Source organism: Myotis yumanensis, unplaced genomic scaffold, assembly GCF_028538775.1.
Source record: "Myotis yumanensis isolate MYYU_CA2020_CCGP unplaced genomic scaffold, mMyoYum1.0.hap1 SCAF_16, whole genome shotgun sequence".
NCBI classification, from domain to species: Eukaryota; Metazoa; Chordata; class Mammalia; order Chiroptera; family Vespertilionidae; genus Myotis; species Myotis yumanensis.
Window position 1 is genome coordinate 7908413 of NW_027223767.1, and position 16597 is coordinate 7925009.

At 51.8% G+C, this 16597-nt stretch overlaps 1 protein-coding gene across 1 annotated transcript; it reads right to left on the bottom strand.

Annotated features, from left to right (window-relative positions):
• Window positions 1–11500: 11500 nt before the first annotated feature.
• LOC138995162 (phosphofurin acidic cluster sorting protein 2-like) lies at window positions 11501–14998 on the bottom strand. The gene is made up of 5 exons (XM_070395593.1): window positions 14445–14998; window positions 14286–14287; window positions 13702–13884; window positions 13501–13620; window positions 11501–13011 (listed from the first exon to the last, which is right to left on the bottom strand). Exons 1-5 carry the CDS (start codon window positions 14996–14998, stop codon window positions 11501–11503), a joined length of 2370 nt encoding a protein of 789 aa, XP_070251694.1.
• Between the last annotated feature and the right edge of the window lie 1599 nt (window positions 14999–16597).

The window sequence follows — 16597 nt, forward strand, 5'->3', positions numbered from 1 at the left end:
ATGCAGGTCCTCCTCCACCACAGGACCATGCTCCAAACACTCCTGCTCTGAGTCCAGGACCTCCTTCCACTCTTGCACCCTGCGCAGCCACGCCCCAAATTTCTTGTTGGCATATTGTTGCCTGGTCATGAGTGGCAACCTTACTACACTTTGGCGCTGCTTTTTGGGCTCCTCAAAGTCAAAGTCCTCCTCCTCTTGGTCCTGCCCATGCCAAGGATGATAGCTGCCCTGCTGATCCGAGAATATTTCATAGTCCATCTCTGAGTAATGAACCAGGGACTTGGACTTGGGGCTGGCCTTCTGGGTGCTGTCCTTGGGGTCGATGGGCTGGCTGGACAGGGAGGAGATGCTGACCTCAGCCATGTGGGCAGATTCCTCCATGATGGTGCTACGGAGGCTCAGCATCTGGCCACCCTCGAGGGGTCACTGCATCACCTCAGCCATGTCGTTGGTGCCCACGGTGAGCATCCGGCAACCCAGGATGGTCTGTTTGTTAAGGCGCTGCTTCTGCTGCAGCATGATCTGCAGCTGGTTGCCTTCTCTCTTGAGGTGGTGAGGATACAGCAGGGAGGTCAGCACCAGGTTGGTCTTCACTTGACCACTAGGGTCAGCAGAATCTCTTCAGACCTCAAGATGTTTTTGGAGCCCTGCATTTTTGTCGTGACCACCACAGAGCTGAGCTCCTTCTCCAGCTTCTTGTAGATGAGCAGCTTGGTTAAGGTGAGGCTACACAGCCTGGGCACGCAGGTTGGGGTGGAGCATTGCACCTCCCAGGTGGAAAACAAATTCATGGGCACCTGTGTGTTGAGTGCAGCGGGCATGTTGTCCAGGCCCGCAGCCGCCGAGATGGTGGTCTGATTTCTATCCTGTGTAGGGAGAGGGGGCATATGCCATCAGAGGCAGCTCATAAAATTCCAGATGGGTTGGGGCCTCTAGCTCAGACTGAATCCCAAGCACTCAGTGATTGGTGACAAGTGGTGGGATAGGAGTGATCCCAGGGACCAGATGCTAACCTGGCGGCCTTGCAAGCTCAGAGACCTAAAGTAACCACAAAGGATGGTCAGAAATTAAAGTGTTTTTTTTTTTTTAACTAAAAGCAGCTTATGGTGGGTACTGGTGTCCTAGGCCAGTGGACTGCAAACTGTGGCTCGTGATCCACATGCGCCTCTTTGGCCCCTTGGAGTGTGGCTCTTCCTAAGACTTTGGAGTACCCTCATTAAGTTAATAACAATGTACTCATCTATATAGTTTAAGTTTAAAACATTTGGCTCTCAAAAGAAATTTCAATCGTTTTACTGTTGATATTTGGCTCTGTTTACTAATGAGTTTGCGGACCACGGTCCTAGGCTGTCATCTTCCCTGAAAAAAGTCAATCTTTATCTTAACTGAGCCTGTCTATTGTCTTTTTGCATCTATAACAACATCTTTTTGGAATGTCAAAGTAATTTTCCTTTTTATTCAGACCCTCAGAGCACAGGCACTGCTCTGCTCTCTGCAGAGACCACACATCCCCTCAGTGTTATTGAGTTCATGGTTGACTGTTAACTATCCCTTTCACACCTAAGTGAAAGTAGTGCATGTCTACCATTTTACCTTTTCTCCAGCCCCAGAGATTTCCCTGCTGTGCTTTCTCCTGCTTCCCTCATCTGTCAACAGTGAATTTCATGAAACCACACAAGTCTCCACTTAGGACTGTAATGTATAAAATGAAGTGCAAAGCTGCCATTCTCCGGAGCGTTATTATCTCATTCGATTGAGATTTTGCTTCACCACAATTGTCTACACTTTGGCCCAAATAAATTCACAAAAATTCTGCACAGGTTTCCACGTTTTCGACATGGTCAAGAGAAGAGATTCTCAGGAGGCAACGTAGACTTGGAGGTGAGTATGATGAGACACACTGGTATCTTAGTCATTTCTTAGCAGAGGATGGACAGCACCTCCCCGTGTTAACAAGGTCACCCTGGGATTTCTGACAGAACATCCCATTCTAAGATGGGAACACAGAGGGTTCTTGGGGTGGAAGGGTCTGGATATTAGGACAAGTGGTGTATTCAGGGCAGCACTGTTGACAAGACAACAGGAGGGGGTCACGTCCAGGTCCCACAGAAGTGAACAGCTGCATAGTGAGCCCTGATAAGAGGCCCCCCGCTTGGTATATTGTACAGCCCAGGGAAGCCCCAGCTCCTGACCTGGAGGGGCCATAGGGATGTGGTCCTCGGGGCAGCAAAGGGCAAAGCACCAGACTTGGTACCTTGAGCCCCATGCCCTTTTGGGAAAAGCATCCCCACTAATCACAATGATGTGTAAGAGTGGGAGAAGGTGTGTAAGGATTGTCAGGCCAACATGGACACTTGGAGATGGGCATGAAAAAGGGAAAATCTGTAGAAAAATGCAAAAAATACTGTTGACTGAACATGATGGGAAATGGTACAAAGTCTCTCTTCTGCTATTCCTAAAACTTTGTGGGCAGTGACTTTGCATTTCATCTGAAGGGGGCTGGACAGTGAGAGTGGGTTGTGGGGAGGATACAGGCCCCAGATTCCTTTGGAAATTGGACTTTAGGAGGGACCTAGGGGAGTAGCAGGGCAGCTTCTGGAACCCATGGCTCCCTTTGACTACATGGGACCGTGGAGTCTGGGTCACCTCCGAACCTGAACTCACCCTGAGGCCATGCTGCACGCTGGAAGATGTATTGGGCACCTGTGCCTCCTCCAGGGGCATGGAGTTGAGGACCCCATCAGTCAGCTCCTCTCTGTTCTCCTGTGCAGAGCTCAGGACTGGGCACTGTAAAGACAGTTCCCAGTCACCAGGAGGAAAGCCTCAGAGCCCTATTTTGCTGGTTCTCTACCCCTGTAATCTTCCACTCCAGACACACACACACACACACACACACACACACACACACACAGTGTGATCTGCTGAGACCTCCACTGCAGTGGAAAAGGTTTGACAGCCTGAGGGCTAGGATTCCCATTGGCAGAGATAAGGGACCCCTCTGGAACCCCATCTCCACCTGCCTGCCCTGTCCTGGGGTCTGATCCCAGCAGGACCTCTAGTGGATCCACTGCCCCGAAAGCTGTTCCTGAACCGGGGTTTTCCCTTCAGGTCCCACTTTGAAACACATGACGGGGAGGGGATGTGGGATGCACAGGGACGGCGCACAGAGGTGGCCTGGCCTGAATGGGTCTGACCCAGGACACCTTCTGTTACCTGAGGCCACAGTGTAGAAAGTGGACAGATACTTAGGGGACGAGGGTTGAACCAACTTCTGCACCCTCTGAAAAAGCTCTCAATGTGGGGTCTCTGGACGCAAGAGCACCAATCACTGGGAACACAGCAAGAGAACATCTTGCACTGGCAAATGCCCCTTGGCAAGTGAGCTGCCTGCTGGGCTAGATGTGGGTGTCTGGTTACGGAGTTTCAAGTTATATTGGATAGTGACCTCATACCTGCGATTGTCTTCCCTGAGTCCCCTCATCTCATGACAGCTATGCAAGTAGTCCTGTGGGCTGCTGTGTTCAGACTCCTCTTCTCCATGAAACACCTCATCTGTACACAGTGGCACCAGCACACCCATCTGCCCAGCCCACTAGAAGCTCTGGGTGCAGCCATGGTCCCAGACTTGAGGAAACCGACCTGGGTGCAGACTCAATCCCTCATTCTTACCACTTCTTGATCTTGTATAAGTCATTGTGCCTGTCAGGGCCCGTCTCTGTCCTGCCTGCACATTGGGTTATGGAGCCAGTGCTTCTTAGGGCTGTTCAAGCTCCTGTGGGAGAGGAGCTATAAAGTAGGAGGAGGACTGTCACATGTAGATAGTGCCTCCAACCTCTTTTTCCTTCCTGCTGTCACCTCAGCTATGTCTGCTTTTGTTCTAATCCCACCCAATGTCATCATATCTATAGTGTGTGTGTGTGTGTGTGTGCTCGCACATGCCAGTGCTTCCTTTCTGGATCCCAGAACAAAACAGCCCCCAGATAGGGGGGAACAGGCAGGAGCTGCCCAGTATGTCAGGATTTCTAATTTCCAGACCAGCTCTCTGGGGAGGTGGGAGCCTTGGCCTGGAAGGTCTGAACATTCCTGAAGTTTGGACTCTGAATATCAAGTAACCTGGACAATCCCTGCCTGACTATGGGCTTCAGTTTCCCAAGTATCCAATGAGGGTGTGATCCACAACTACGAAAGCATGAGCTGAGGATAAGGGGGCCCGGCTTTCTCCACTGTGGGTGGGTTGTGGACAGAGGTGCACCTTCGTGATTCCAGATCTGGGTGCCTTTTCAGACAAATACTGTCTAGGCTGCCAAGTGCTCACCATCTCTGCCATGTTATCCTCATGGCTGTACATGATTCCACTGGAAAAGCCTTTTCCAGAGCCCCTGAGCCAACCTGGGAGCACCTAGGATCCCACTTTGAGGACACAACTGGGTTTTTCTCAGGCTTGCATTCTGTCTGTGATCCCGAGCAAGGCCTGGACCTCTCCGTCACCAGTTCCCTCCTCAGTGACTCCCTGTGATCTTCAACTTCCTCGAGTGGTGTGAATGTGTGCCCTCCCCTTAAATGTGGGTGTTTGTAGTGACTCCATAGAAGACGGCAAAGGGATCCAACTGGACCTCCATGATTTGGTTGTAAAAGTCAGTTCCTGGCCTTGCCAGAGTGATTGAGCATCATCCTGTGCACTGAAGGATTGCTGTTCGGTTCCTGGTAAGGGCACATACCTAGGTTGTGGGCTTGATTCCTAGTCGGGGTGCATACAGGATGCAACCAATTGATGCTTCTCTCCCACAGTTTTGGTTCTCTCTCACTCTCTTTCTCATCAATTTTTTAGAAAAAAAATTAACAATTTCAAAGCAAATCCATTTTATGTTTTTTTAATCTTCATTGTTGAAAGTGTTACATATGTCCCCTTTAGCCCCATTGACCACTTCTAGCTGACCCCTACCCCCCACCTCAGGTCTTCATCCTATTGTTTGTGTCCCTGGGTTATGCATATATGCACACAAGTTCTTTACTTGATTTCTTTCCAACCTGAAAAGTTTTATAAAAGTTGGTGCCTACCCTCTTGCTCACTCTGATCTCTTTTCTCTCTCTCTCTCTCTCTCTCTCTACTGAGGAATAAGCCTCTGTGCTGTGAGTGGCTATCTGGAGAGACCCACATGGCCTAGTACTGAATGTGACCAACAGATACAGAGAAAGTCAAGCCTTCCATCCAAATTGAATCCCAAAGACCCCGAAGTGAGCTCAGACCCTCAGTGACACAGATCCTGCCTCAGGTGAGACCACAGTAGTCCCAGCTGTGCCATGCGGGATTCCTGGTCACAGATGTGTGAGCTAATTAGTGTGTTTTGGTTAAGTCTCTAGTGTGGGGTAACTCTCAGCAATAGATCACTAGCACAGTCACCCACACCAGGCCCTGGGCCTGCCCACCTATCTCCCTTCTTTTCTCCTCCCAGTTCCCTCCAGCCCCCGCCCCTCATTTCTAACACCTTCTGCCTCCAGTTTGGAGGATGGCTGTGAAACTTAGGAAAGGAACCTGCAAAGTAGAGCCAAACTGAAAAGTGTAATTTGAAATAGGAAACAGCTTCTGTTGAGAACACAGTTCTGAGCTTCCAAGGTAAGGAGACGCTCCACGCAAGGCAGGCGACTGCCCCTCCAGGCCCATTGCTAGTGCGTGCAAGTGCACTGCCATCACCATGGACCTCTAAGTTAGACCTGCCCCCTGATTTCCAGACCTCCATTTAATTTCACCAGCCTTCATCGGCTGCCATTGTGAAATCAAGATGAAGAGGGTAGACAAGTACTTCTTGATCTTTCTGGTTTAGAAATCACATCCTAAAGACAGCCTGTGCAATGTCCCCGTGATGGGATCAGGTTCTCAGTGCTTATGATCCTCAGGGGTCAGTGGGAGGTCTCATCAGACTCCATTCAGATTTCCTTTCTCTCCATGTCAACCAACAGAGCTGATCTCCTGGAGAGCAAGGACCCTGGATGTGGCCCACAGTGAACACCCATTTGTCCTGAGTCATGTAGCTTGTGCCATGGCGGGGTGTTGTACAAGGCTGCTAGTCCATCCTCACCAGTGTGGTTCAGAGCACTGAGGAGGGTTGATGTAAAAGGAGAAGCCAGGCTGTCTCCACAACCCTGTTCAGTCTTGGGGCATGAGACAGAATGGCTGCTGGGCTCTGGTGAGACAGAAGAGCCTCAGGAAAAAGCCCAGCTGAACCAGAGCCTAGGGTCTAAGGGCAGATAGAGGCTCTGACCCCAGAGGAGATTTGGAAGCGGTGCCTGTGGAGGAGATGAGTGCGGACCCCGGGCCCGGGGAAATTCCCTGTTCCCTCTTCAGTGCTGTGGGCCAACAGAGGAGATGCTCAGAATGCTATTCAGTGCGCGTGGAGCAGGGTGGAGTTTCTATCCAGGTGCAGGTGGCAGTCAGGGTTCAGGAACTGAACTGGTTAAACCCCACAGCATTCTGCAACGTGGACGCCAGGGGTTGCTTAAGGCCATGCTTTGTCCATGTGCTGGTGGGAGATGAAGTCAAACAAAATGTGGGTTCCCAGGGGCAGCCCTGACATAAAGGGTCCGTTCCCCAATGCTCATGGGTCAATTTCCCCCAAAGTCCCATTGTCCTGGGCCTCAAGAACATCACATCCTTAGAGCAGATGGCTCCTGAGAGACTAATTCTTCCCAATCTATGACTCATAGTAACATGACACAGGCCCAGAAGAAACAGACTTGCTCAAGGCTCTGAAGGATTGTAGAGTTAAAATTTATAGAATCTAAATTAAATTTATGTTTAAGAATATTTCATTACATTTTCTTTAATTAGACTGTATGTTACTGAATAGTATAAGAAACGTACAGTAAAGTTATAAAAATATATATGAAGAACAAAAATATTTTAAAATTTCACATAAAGGAGGGGAAGGAGCCCCATCTGCTGTGGCAGCTGATACACGAGTTGGCTCAGGATCTAGGACCACAGCTTCCGAAGGAGCTGAGGCGAGTGGCTCACAAGCTGCAGGTGGGTCCACATCTGGAAGTTCAGTGACAGCTGTGTCTGGAGTCTGCTCTGGTTCTGGAGAGGGCACCAGAGTAGACATTGCCTCTTTAGGTGTTTCTGAATCTTGCTCTGGAGCTGCTCCTGTAGATCCAGGAAGAGAACATGTTACCACCATGACTGTCTTTTGTGTGCCTTCCAAGGAAGAAACCTCCCATCTCCATCACTGAAGTCCCAGTTCAAGCACCCACCCCAGGATGTCCTCCAGACTGCAGGGCACTGGTCACTGACCTGAGCGCCTCTGTGCTCCTGCCTAAGCCCAGCCTCTGGGAACTCTTCTGTGTGTGTGCAGCGACATGCCCTCTCCAGCAAACCACACCACCCAAATCCACATGCACAGGTGACTCCCTCCTTTTTTTCTAGCAGAAGCCCTCACACCTCTGCCCTCTTGCAGAAATCTCACAAGGCATGGGTTCCAGGCTGTTGCCAGCTTCTCCAAGTCACAATCCCCATACTCCCCTTAAGGCTCTGATCCAAAGCCCATTCATTTTTTTGCTGGTCCAGAGATCCACTTTCTGCTTCACAATATGTGTAGATCAGACATACTTTGAGGAAGAAGTCATATCGGCTGTGCTGTGGATGCTACCTGCCTGTGCAGCATCGTGTGACTGAATCACTCCTGACTAGAAGGAAGCACTGGAGTGCAGTCCTGAGGTCAGGGCCTTTGCTGAATGAATGAGCCCAAACCAGCCCCATCTCAGATAGCTGGGTGAGCTTGGGGTCCCCCTGCTCACCCCTGGAATATCTAATCTGGCTTCACCCAGGACAGGGACCCCTAATGGAATCTCCAACAACTTCAACAAAAGAGAAAATAGCTTAGCCTAAGGCCTGAGGAGAATCACAAATAAGGCAGAAGGTTCTTTAAAAGAAGAGAAAATGACCAATTGGAACAACCACAGCTCCTCCAGCACACCTCTTCAGAGTCCAGGCTCCCAGCGGGCCTTTTCCCAGGAGGAACCCCACTGCCGCCACCCCAAGTCCCTACAATAACCCTATGAAGCTGGGCCTAGGCTCTCCCCATGTTCAGAGAAACAAACACTCAGGGAGATGAAGTGATCTGGAGATTCACAGCAAGCAGGTGGCTGAGTGACCACTGTGCTGTGGAGGGGCAGGGGCTCAACTGGTACATGGTTGGTCCCACACAGGTTGGTTAGTCCCAAAAGTTCTGTATTAACACAGAAGGGCGGGTGAGGACCAAGGATGGGGACGCTGCCCAGGAAGCTGGGCACCAAATATTTGACCAGTTTTTCGATTAACTGTTGCTGGGAGGTCTGCACCTTACATGTCCATTTTAATTTTTAATTTTTAATTTTTTTTCGCCCTGTGAGGGTCAAGCTTATTTGGAAGCCTGAGTGAGTGATGCTGGGGATAACATGGAGCCCCGGGGGTGAGCTGAGAGGCCTCCATGTTAGGTTTAGGATGCCCCAATGGGAGGTCAGCTCTGCTTCCTGGCACAGGGTGGAGCCAGCTCCCTGGGAAGCAGAGGCCGGGCTCCAGGAAGGGCAGGTGGAGTAGGTGAGGACAGTGCTCCCTGGGTGGGTCAGGGTCCAGAAAAACAGACTTGCTCAAAGCTTTGAGGGTTTTTAGGGTTTAATTTTATAGACTCTAAATTAAGTTTATATTTACGAGTATTTCAGTATATTTTCTCCCCGGTACACTGTATGTTATTAAATATCATAAAAATATAGTAAAATTATAAACATATGTAACATGAACAGAAAACTTTTAACACTGCATCTAAACGGGGTAGGGGGGTGCCCTCTCTGCCATGGCTGCTGACACGCGCTCTGGCCCGGGATCTGGCACCACAGGCCGAGCAGAAGCTGGGGTGAGTTGCTCAAATGCTGCAGGTGGTTCTTCTGTCTCTTGAAGTTCAGTGAAAGATGGGTCTGGATCCGGCTCTGGCTCTGCAGAGGCCACTAGGCTGGCGGTGCCTCTTGAGGGTTTTCCTGCTGTTGCTCTGGAGCTGGTTCTGTAGATGCAAGAAGAGGACATGTTACCACCCTCACTGCCTTTTGTGTGCCTTCCAAAGGCACACTCACCCACACCACCCCCAGAGCCCTCCTCCTCCTCTTGTCTTGGCCTCAGTGGGCTCAGGTGCTCCCGCTGTGAATGGAGGCACTGGGCCTGGTTTGGCAGGTAGGAGACTGCAAGTTGAGCTCTATGGCAGCCAACAGCATCATCAGGCTGGGAAATTCTGGAGGTGCTGGTCCAGCCAGATGCTCAGCATGCAGGAAATGACCCTGGGGAGAGAGATAGGTGAGCAGCAGAATGTGAGGCCTGCCTTTCCCTTCCACACGGCCCTCCCATTGCACCACTCAGAGAGCCTGGGGTCCTGTGCCTGCTCCTCCTGCTCATCCAGAAGCCAGACCGTCTCCTCGTCCACCTTCAGTCTGGCAGTCCTGGCAGAGATGAGCCTGGTCACCCAGGAATGGTTGGCAGAAAGCCCTCCCACCTGACAGCTTTGGTCAATGAATTAACCACCTGTGCCCTTCTTCAGGGGAACCTGACATGCTCTCTCAGTGTCCCTGTTCCCTCCCATTAGAACTAAGAGGGCTGGTGTCCACCCTGTTCATGTCACTCATTGGCACAGAGTAGGTGCTTCAGGAATACTGACCAATGAAGAAACAAATGAACCCCAGGGCCTTCCTATCACCTCCAACTTTGGCTCCTGCACCTACATGCTGCCTAATTCACTAGCTGTCCTGTGTGGTTCTTTGCCTCCCACTGAAACTCAACTCCCACAGGGCCGGGTACACCAAGCTGCCACTGAGGAGGTTCTACCAGATTAGGGAGCAAGGTGCCAGGATAGGGGTGCAGACTGGGTGGGATTAGGAGCGGAAGGCTATGAATTGTCTGAGGTGCTCTCTGTCCACTGACCTCCCCACTTGCCCACACCACCCATATCCACTTGCACAGCTCTCTGACTCGTGTCCTTTTTTCTAAGGGAAGCCATCAGACCTCTGCCCTCTTGCAGAAATGCCACCATGAGTGGGATCCAGGGTTTTGCCAGCATCTTGAATTCACAGTGCCCATACTCCCCTCATGGATCTGATCCGAACCTGACTCACGTTTTCTGCTGAACAGAGGTCTACCATCCTCTTCACAATACGCGGAGATCCAGCCATAGGTAGAGGAGGCCAGGAAGACGTCACATCAGGTGTCCTGTGGACACTATGAGCCTGTGCAGCCTAGTGTGACTGAATGGCTCCTTACCAGAAGGAAGCTCTGGAGTGCAGGCTTGGTGTCTGCTGTGAGCACTGGCTTATGGTCAGTGCCTAGAAACATTTCTGTACCTGGAAGAGCTTCTAATATATGTGCTGATTGAATGAGCCCAAACCAGCCCCATCTCAGATTGCTGGGTGACCCTGGGCCCCACTGTTCACCTCTGGCATCTCTAGTCTGGATTCACTTGGGACAGAGACCCCTAATAGGATCGCCAATCTCTTTGTAATATTAGAAAAGAGCTAAACCTAAGGCCCCAAAGAGAATCACAAATTTGGCAGTGGCTTCTTCAACAGGGAGAGAAAATGACCACTTGGTTCAATCATAACCCCTCCAGCGACCTCTCCACTGTCTAGTCTCCCAGAGAACACTTACCAGGGAGGACCCCAGCAAGTCGCTACAAGAACCCTATGTGCCTGCTCCCCGGTTCACCGAGGTTTCAGAGGAACAAACACTCAGGGAGTTTTAGTGACCTGAAGGCAAACAGCCAACAGGTGGCCTGCTGGCCATGTGCTCTGGAGGGGGAGGGGCTCACCTGGTAAATAATTGGTCCCACAGCTGTTGGGTGGTAGCAAATGTTCTTTAGTAACAGACAGGAACGAAGGTGGGTTCCCTTCTCAGGTAATCGACCACTTTGTGTAGTGAGTGTGCACCATACAGGTCTTTTTTCTTTCTGCCTGTGAGGCTGAAGTTCACTGGTAACTCTGAGTAGGTGGTGCTGGACCAGTTGGCTGGTTGGCAGCTGTTTCGCAGTTGGCTGGGCTGACTGGCCTCCATGTTGTGCTCAGAATGCTGCAATCAGCGGCTAGCCCTTGACCTCTGTCTGCCGAGCTCTGAGTCTGAGCACAGGTTATAGATGTCTCCCAGGGAAGCGGAGTCCTGGCTTCCAGCAAGGGCAGGTCTTTAAGGCCAGAACCCTTCTCACTGAGAATGTTGGGCATCCTGAGGCCAAAACACATCTTCATGATGCTCCAGCTCAACCCTGCCCTCCTGACTCCCACCCGCCAGAGCGTTGTGGTTACTGAACAGATCATTGAGGAGCTCCCAGTGAGGGGCAACCCCCTTCGGTTCCAGGCTGTGAGCACATTGGAACTCAAAATGGTTTCTTTATGGGTTCCCAGGGTCTGTGTCTATAGTAAACGGCACTGTTGACAGAAAAGCGGCTGGGTCCTTCTGTGCTTGGCCAAGGCAGAGTGAAGGGCAGGGGGAGGGGCAGGGCTAGAAGGTGGGATTGTTGTGTGCGAAGATGCAGATGGGGAAGTGCTTGACGTGGGAGGACCACTGGGCTGCCAACTGGAAAAACGCCACGTCATTCCACTCCACGCCATCGATGACGACCGGCAGCATACTCTGCTGGTGCTTGGCCTTGCAAACCAGGCGACCAATGCCCTGGATGCACTGGCTTTTGCACTCCACATCCTCGTCCTTGGTTTGCATGGGCGCCTTCTTTTTCCTCTCCTTGGTGACCACTTTCATGGCCATGGCAGGTGTTGCTGTGCCCTCACCACTGCGGGGCAGCCTGCTGACCTGGACAGACTGGAAGAAGCACTTGAGTGTGTTTTTGCTGGTAGGTAGGTGTTTCTTCTCTGCTACTCTCTTGGTATCTATTGGCTGGGCTGCTGTCCAGTAATCGACCTGCAGCTCCATCATCTCTGCATGGACACTCTGGCTGGTGGAGGACAGGCCCCCACTCATTGACGGGGGAGAGAGTGTGTTGGCTGAGGCCTTCCCGGTAGGGGACAGAAGCTCACTGGAGCATGAGGGGACCACATCCTCTGAGTCTCCTAATATGGCTGCAGATGGTTCCAGTCTTCCAACCTTCACTGCCCCCACAAAGGGGATGAGCTTCTGTGAGGACTTCTCATTGGGACGCTGCTGCTTCGACATGAGCATGGCCTCTGCGATGGGCAGCAGGTAGACACAGTTGGCCCCCGCAACGTACTCAGAGATTCTCAACACAACGTCCTGTGTGTCCTGCAAGGTGTTCTGGGACTCCAGGTTGTTGAACATGTCCCGCCAGTACAGGTCCTGGAAGAGGTTGTTGTAGCGGCAATCCATGGAGCCCAGGTAGCTGGCCAAGGGGTGGGAACCCAGCGGGATGACCAGGAAGCGCATGTATTCTAGCCATTGGGGTGGCTGCTGGGACAGCTGCTCCACAAAGACCCGCAGCACAGCGTTGAAGTAGGGCTGTGCCCCTGCCACCGCCATCTTCACAGGCGTCAGGGCCTGGGAATTGCAATTGCAGTATCTCTGCATCTGTGACACGATGATGCTGAAGGCCTCCTGGACGTCATCTGTGGAGCAAGTGCACACCACGGGCAGCGTGTGGCCCTGCAGGATGTCCGAAAGTAACTGGCCCTGCCAGTCGCAGGTGTTGACCAGGATGATGTTCTCAGGCATCTTGTCCTGGGAAATGAGGATGTTGTGGAGCTGGTCACACACGGGCTTCCTGGGGATCTGCCGCTGGCTCTGTGGGTCTGGGCTCTCGTTGTCCAGTCTGTTGACCCACTCATTCAGGGCTGTGTCGCAGCCCCGGCGGCCAGCCTGCTTCCTCTTGGACCTGCTGGAGGGCATGACTAGAGACTTGGTGAAGCGCGCTATGGATGGCAGCTTCTTGGTGAACCAATGCTGCGAGGAGGACCCTGCCTCCCGGTTGTCCTCCAGCTGTGCCAGCTGCTTCCCAGGGGAGCGAATTCTGTGGGCCATTGAGTCAGAGCCACTATCACTTGACATGCTGTCAAAGTATCGCCTGAGTTTGGGCTTTGGGGTGCTGGGGACACTGATATCCTCCTCCATGTCGAGGCTACTGTCACTAGAGCTCACCACAATGTCACACCGACGGTCCAGAGCCTTCTCCACTTTGGGAACATGCCTCACAAGGGCCTGTTCTGAGGATACGACCTTCTCCGACACTTGGGCCATGAGCATAGATGCCACGGCTTTCTGGTGGTAATTCTCTTGCCTGGTCATGCCCCTCCTTCTTCCTATCAGATTCCCTCTGTCCTCCTGGGACTGCCTGTGGACGGCATTGTAGCTGGCCGCCTGCTCCAAGAAGCAGCTCTCAGATGTGCCTGCGAAGTCATTATGCAAGGTTTGGGCCTTGGTGCTGGGCTGCATGTCAGTGGCCTCATCATCGATAGGCTGATGGGACAGGGAGGCCATTCGAATCTTAGTGGTGGGTGTGCTGTAGGCCACAAGTTGGGAGTCACTGTGGCTTGGCTGCTTGCCTCCCGGGGCCCTCGTATTCTCAGGCAGGTGGGCCAAACTCAGAGGCTCCTTTTGGATCCTGGCGCTGTGGAGGCCCCACATCTCCATTTGCAAGCTTGAGTCTGACAGGCCTTCCATGTGTGGCCTGAGGTTGGGATTGGGGCTGCTGAGGACACTGTGATTGTCCTTCACGTCTGGGCCGCTAAACAGGCCTTCAAAGTATGGCCTGAGCCTAGGTTTGAGGGTGCTGAGGACGCTGCCATCGTCCTCAGTGTCTGCGCCACTGTCACTGGGGTTCTGCAGCATGTCATACAGGAGGTCCAGGTCCTCCTCCACCTCCGGGACATGCTCCCCATGGTCCTGCTCAGGGTCCAGGACCTCCTCCGACACTTGGACTGTGTGCAGCCATAACAGGACTTTCTGGTGGTAGTTCTGTTGCCTGGTCAGGGTGCTCCTTGTGAATATGAGATTCCCCTCATCAAAGTCATCCTCCTCCTGGTCAGCGGTATGGTAGCTGGCCTCCAGCTGCGAGAAGCAGCTCTCACACTTGCACTCAGTGTAGTTGTCCGAGGACTCAGCCTTGGGACTGGCTTGCCTGGCGCTGTCCTCATGGTCGATGGGTGGCCTGGGCAGGGAGGAGATCTGGATCTTGTCCACCTTGCTGGTGGGTGTGCTGTGGGCCACAAATTCATTGTCCCTCTCACTTGGCTGCTTGCCTCCCCGGGCCCACGAATTCTCAGGCGTGTGGGGCAGACTCAGAGGCTCTGTTTGGGTCCTGTCACTGGGGCTGCCCCACATCTCCGTCTGCAAACTGGAGTCTGACAGGCCATCGAAGTATGGCCTGAGCTTGGGCCTGGGGATGCTGAGGACGCTCTCATCCTCCTCCATGTATGGGTCACTTTTCCTGCGTTTCCCCCTCATGTCAGAACGAAGGTCCCTCTCTGACCCTTTGGACCTGTGAAACAGTGCCAGGACTTTCTGTTTCAAGTTCCCTCGTATTGATTGCCGCTGCTTCTTTGGCTTCCCCTTCTCCAAGTCATCCTTGTGCAGGTCCTGTCTGTTTTTTCCCCTGCAGGTGGGCTGCAGCTCAGAAAAGGAGCACTCATCCTGCCCCTCGTAGTTACCTGCCGACTTGGCCTTAGGGCTGACCTGCATGGCACTGTCCTTGTGTTTGATGGGTTGACTGCACAGGGAGGAGATCCAGATCTCGGCCACAGTAGTGGAGGATTCCTTGATGCTGCGGCAGAGGCTCACCATCTGGCCACACTTGGGGTTTCGCTGCATGACATCAGCCATATGGATGGCACCAATGGCCAGTGTCTCGTAGCCCAGGACATTTCTGTTCTGAGAGCACTTCCTCTGCTCCAGCATGATCAGTAGCTTGTTCCCTTCTCCCTTGAGGAAGTGGTTGTACTGCAGGGAGAAGGTCAGCGCCAGGTTGGTCTGCACTGGTCTACCGCGGGGCAGCACAATCTCTTGGGACCTCAGGATGCCCTTGGAGTCCCGCATCTTCACGGAAATTACCACAGAGTTGAGGTCCTTGGCCAGCTTCTTGACGATCACTAGTTTCTTTAAAGTGAGACTACACCACCTGGGCACGCAGCTGGGGCTGGAGCAGTCCAACTCCCAGGTGGCAAACAGGTTCTGGGGGACCTGTGTTTTGAGCACCGTGGACGTGCTGGCCAGGCCCACAGTTCGTGAGGAAGCTGCAGCTCCTGGCACCCTACCGGTCCTTTTCCTACTCAGGGTTGATGGTTTTTCCTCCTGTGGTGGGACAGAGGAGGGACATGATTGGTGGCAAGAAGTGGGGCATGAGTGATCAAAGGATTTGCGGCCACACAAAAAGTGGCCACTCGCTAACCTGTGATTAGGTCAGGGAAGGCCTGGGTCGTGGTCTTTTAAACTCAGAGACCGAAAGTTATCACAAAGGATGTTCTGAAGGGAAAACTTTTTAACTAAAAGCTGTTTATGGTGGGTCACTGGAACCTAGGCAGGAATCTTCTCTAAAAAAGGTCATTCTTTACCTTAACGGAGACTTTCTACTGTCCTTTGGAATCTACAAGAACATTGCTTTGGAATGTCAAAGGAATTTTTCTTTTTTTGGACACTCTGTGCTCTGTGGAGACCACAAACCCCCTCATTGTTATTGAGTTCATTGTTGGCTGTTCTATCCTATATCCCCCTATGGGAATGAAGTATGTGTCTATCATTGTACTTTTTATCCAATCTATCACCAATGGATTTCATGCAACCACATACATCTCCACTTCTGATTGTAATATCTAAAATAAGGTGAAAACTGCCATTCTCCAGACCATTATTTCAATCCATTGAGATTTTTATTTAAGGCAAATGACCGTTTGGCTCAGATAAAATCTCAACAATTTTTCACAGTTTTGAATGCCTCTTACATTGACATTTACTTGGCACAACACAGCAGGATCCCAGAAAATCTCACCCAGCACCACCCTGCGGACCTACACCTGGTGCTGGCATCCAGCAAAGGGTCCATTGACACACCAGTTCCCTGCCTGTTCGGTGAACTTGTGAGACTTGTCTCTTGGACTCAGGACCTGCCCTTGCTTGTGCTGCTGACTTTATGTGAGCCATATTTTGTAATACTCTTGGTGGAACAAAGGTTACCAGTTGATAGATTCCAGGCTAAGGAGAGAGAGGAGGGAAAATGGGACTGGTTTTTACCCCTGGCTTTTCTATAGGATTTGCCTTTTGAGAGTCTGGTTAAACACCTTAGCTGTACAAGTGAGGGCTGAACTTGTTCAGCTCAGAAGATGAAGAGGAAATCCTCCTTCCTGCAAGAATCTCAGATGTTCTTAGATGATCTTTGAGGGGGTGTCAGAGGTCATTCCTCATGACATGCAGGAGCCCCATATGGAAATTCCCACACAACTGCAATTAAACTAATTGGCTCTTCAATGGGGAGCACTAATCAGGTGCAGTCCAGCTGTGCTGGTAGCCCTTCTGGTTGTTGTAGTCAGCAAGGAGAGAAACTGAGGCACATAAGAAGGTTGAATGAGACTCCAGGGGAGTGAGCATCTTACAGCTCAACCCATAAAGCAACAAACTTTAACCCACTACATAACACTCCTA

Excerpts from the sequence above, each read along its gene's own strand:
- LOC138995162 (XM_070395593.1), bottom strand. The coding sequence starts at position 14,998 with ATGCGGGACTCCAAGGGCATCCTGAGGTCCCAAGAGATTGTGCTGCCC. Across the intron at positions 13,621-13,701 it reads GCTCAGGCCATACTTTGAAG|GCCTGTCAGACTCAAGCTTG; the intron begins GCCTGTTTAGCG and ends CACACATGGAAG. Across the intron at positions 13,012-13,500 it reads GGCCCCGGGAGGCAAGCAGC|CAAGTGATAGTGGCTCTGAC; the intron begins CAAGCCACAGTG and ends TTGACAGCATGT.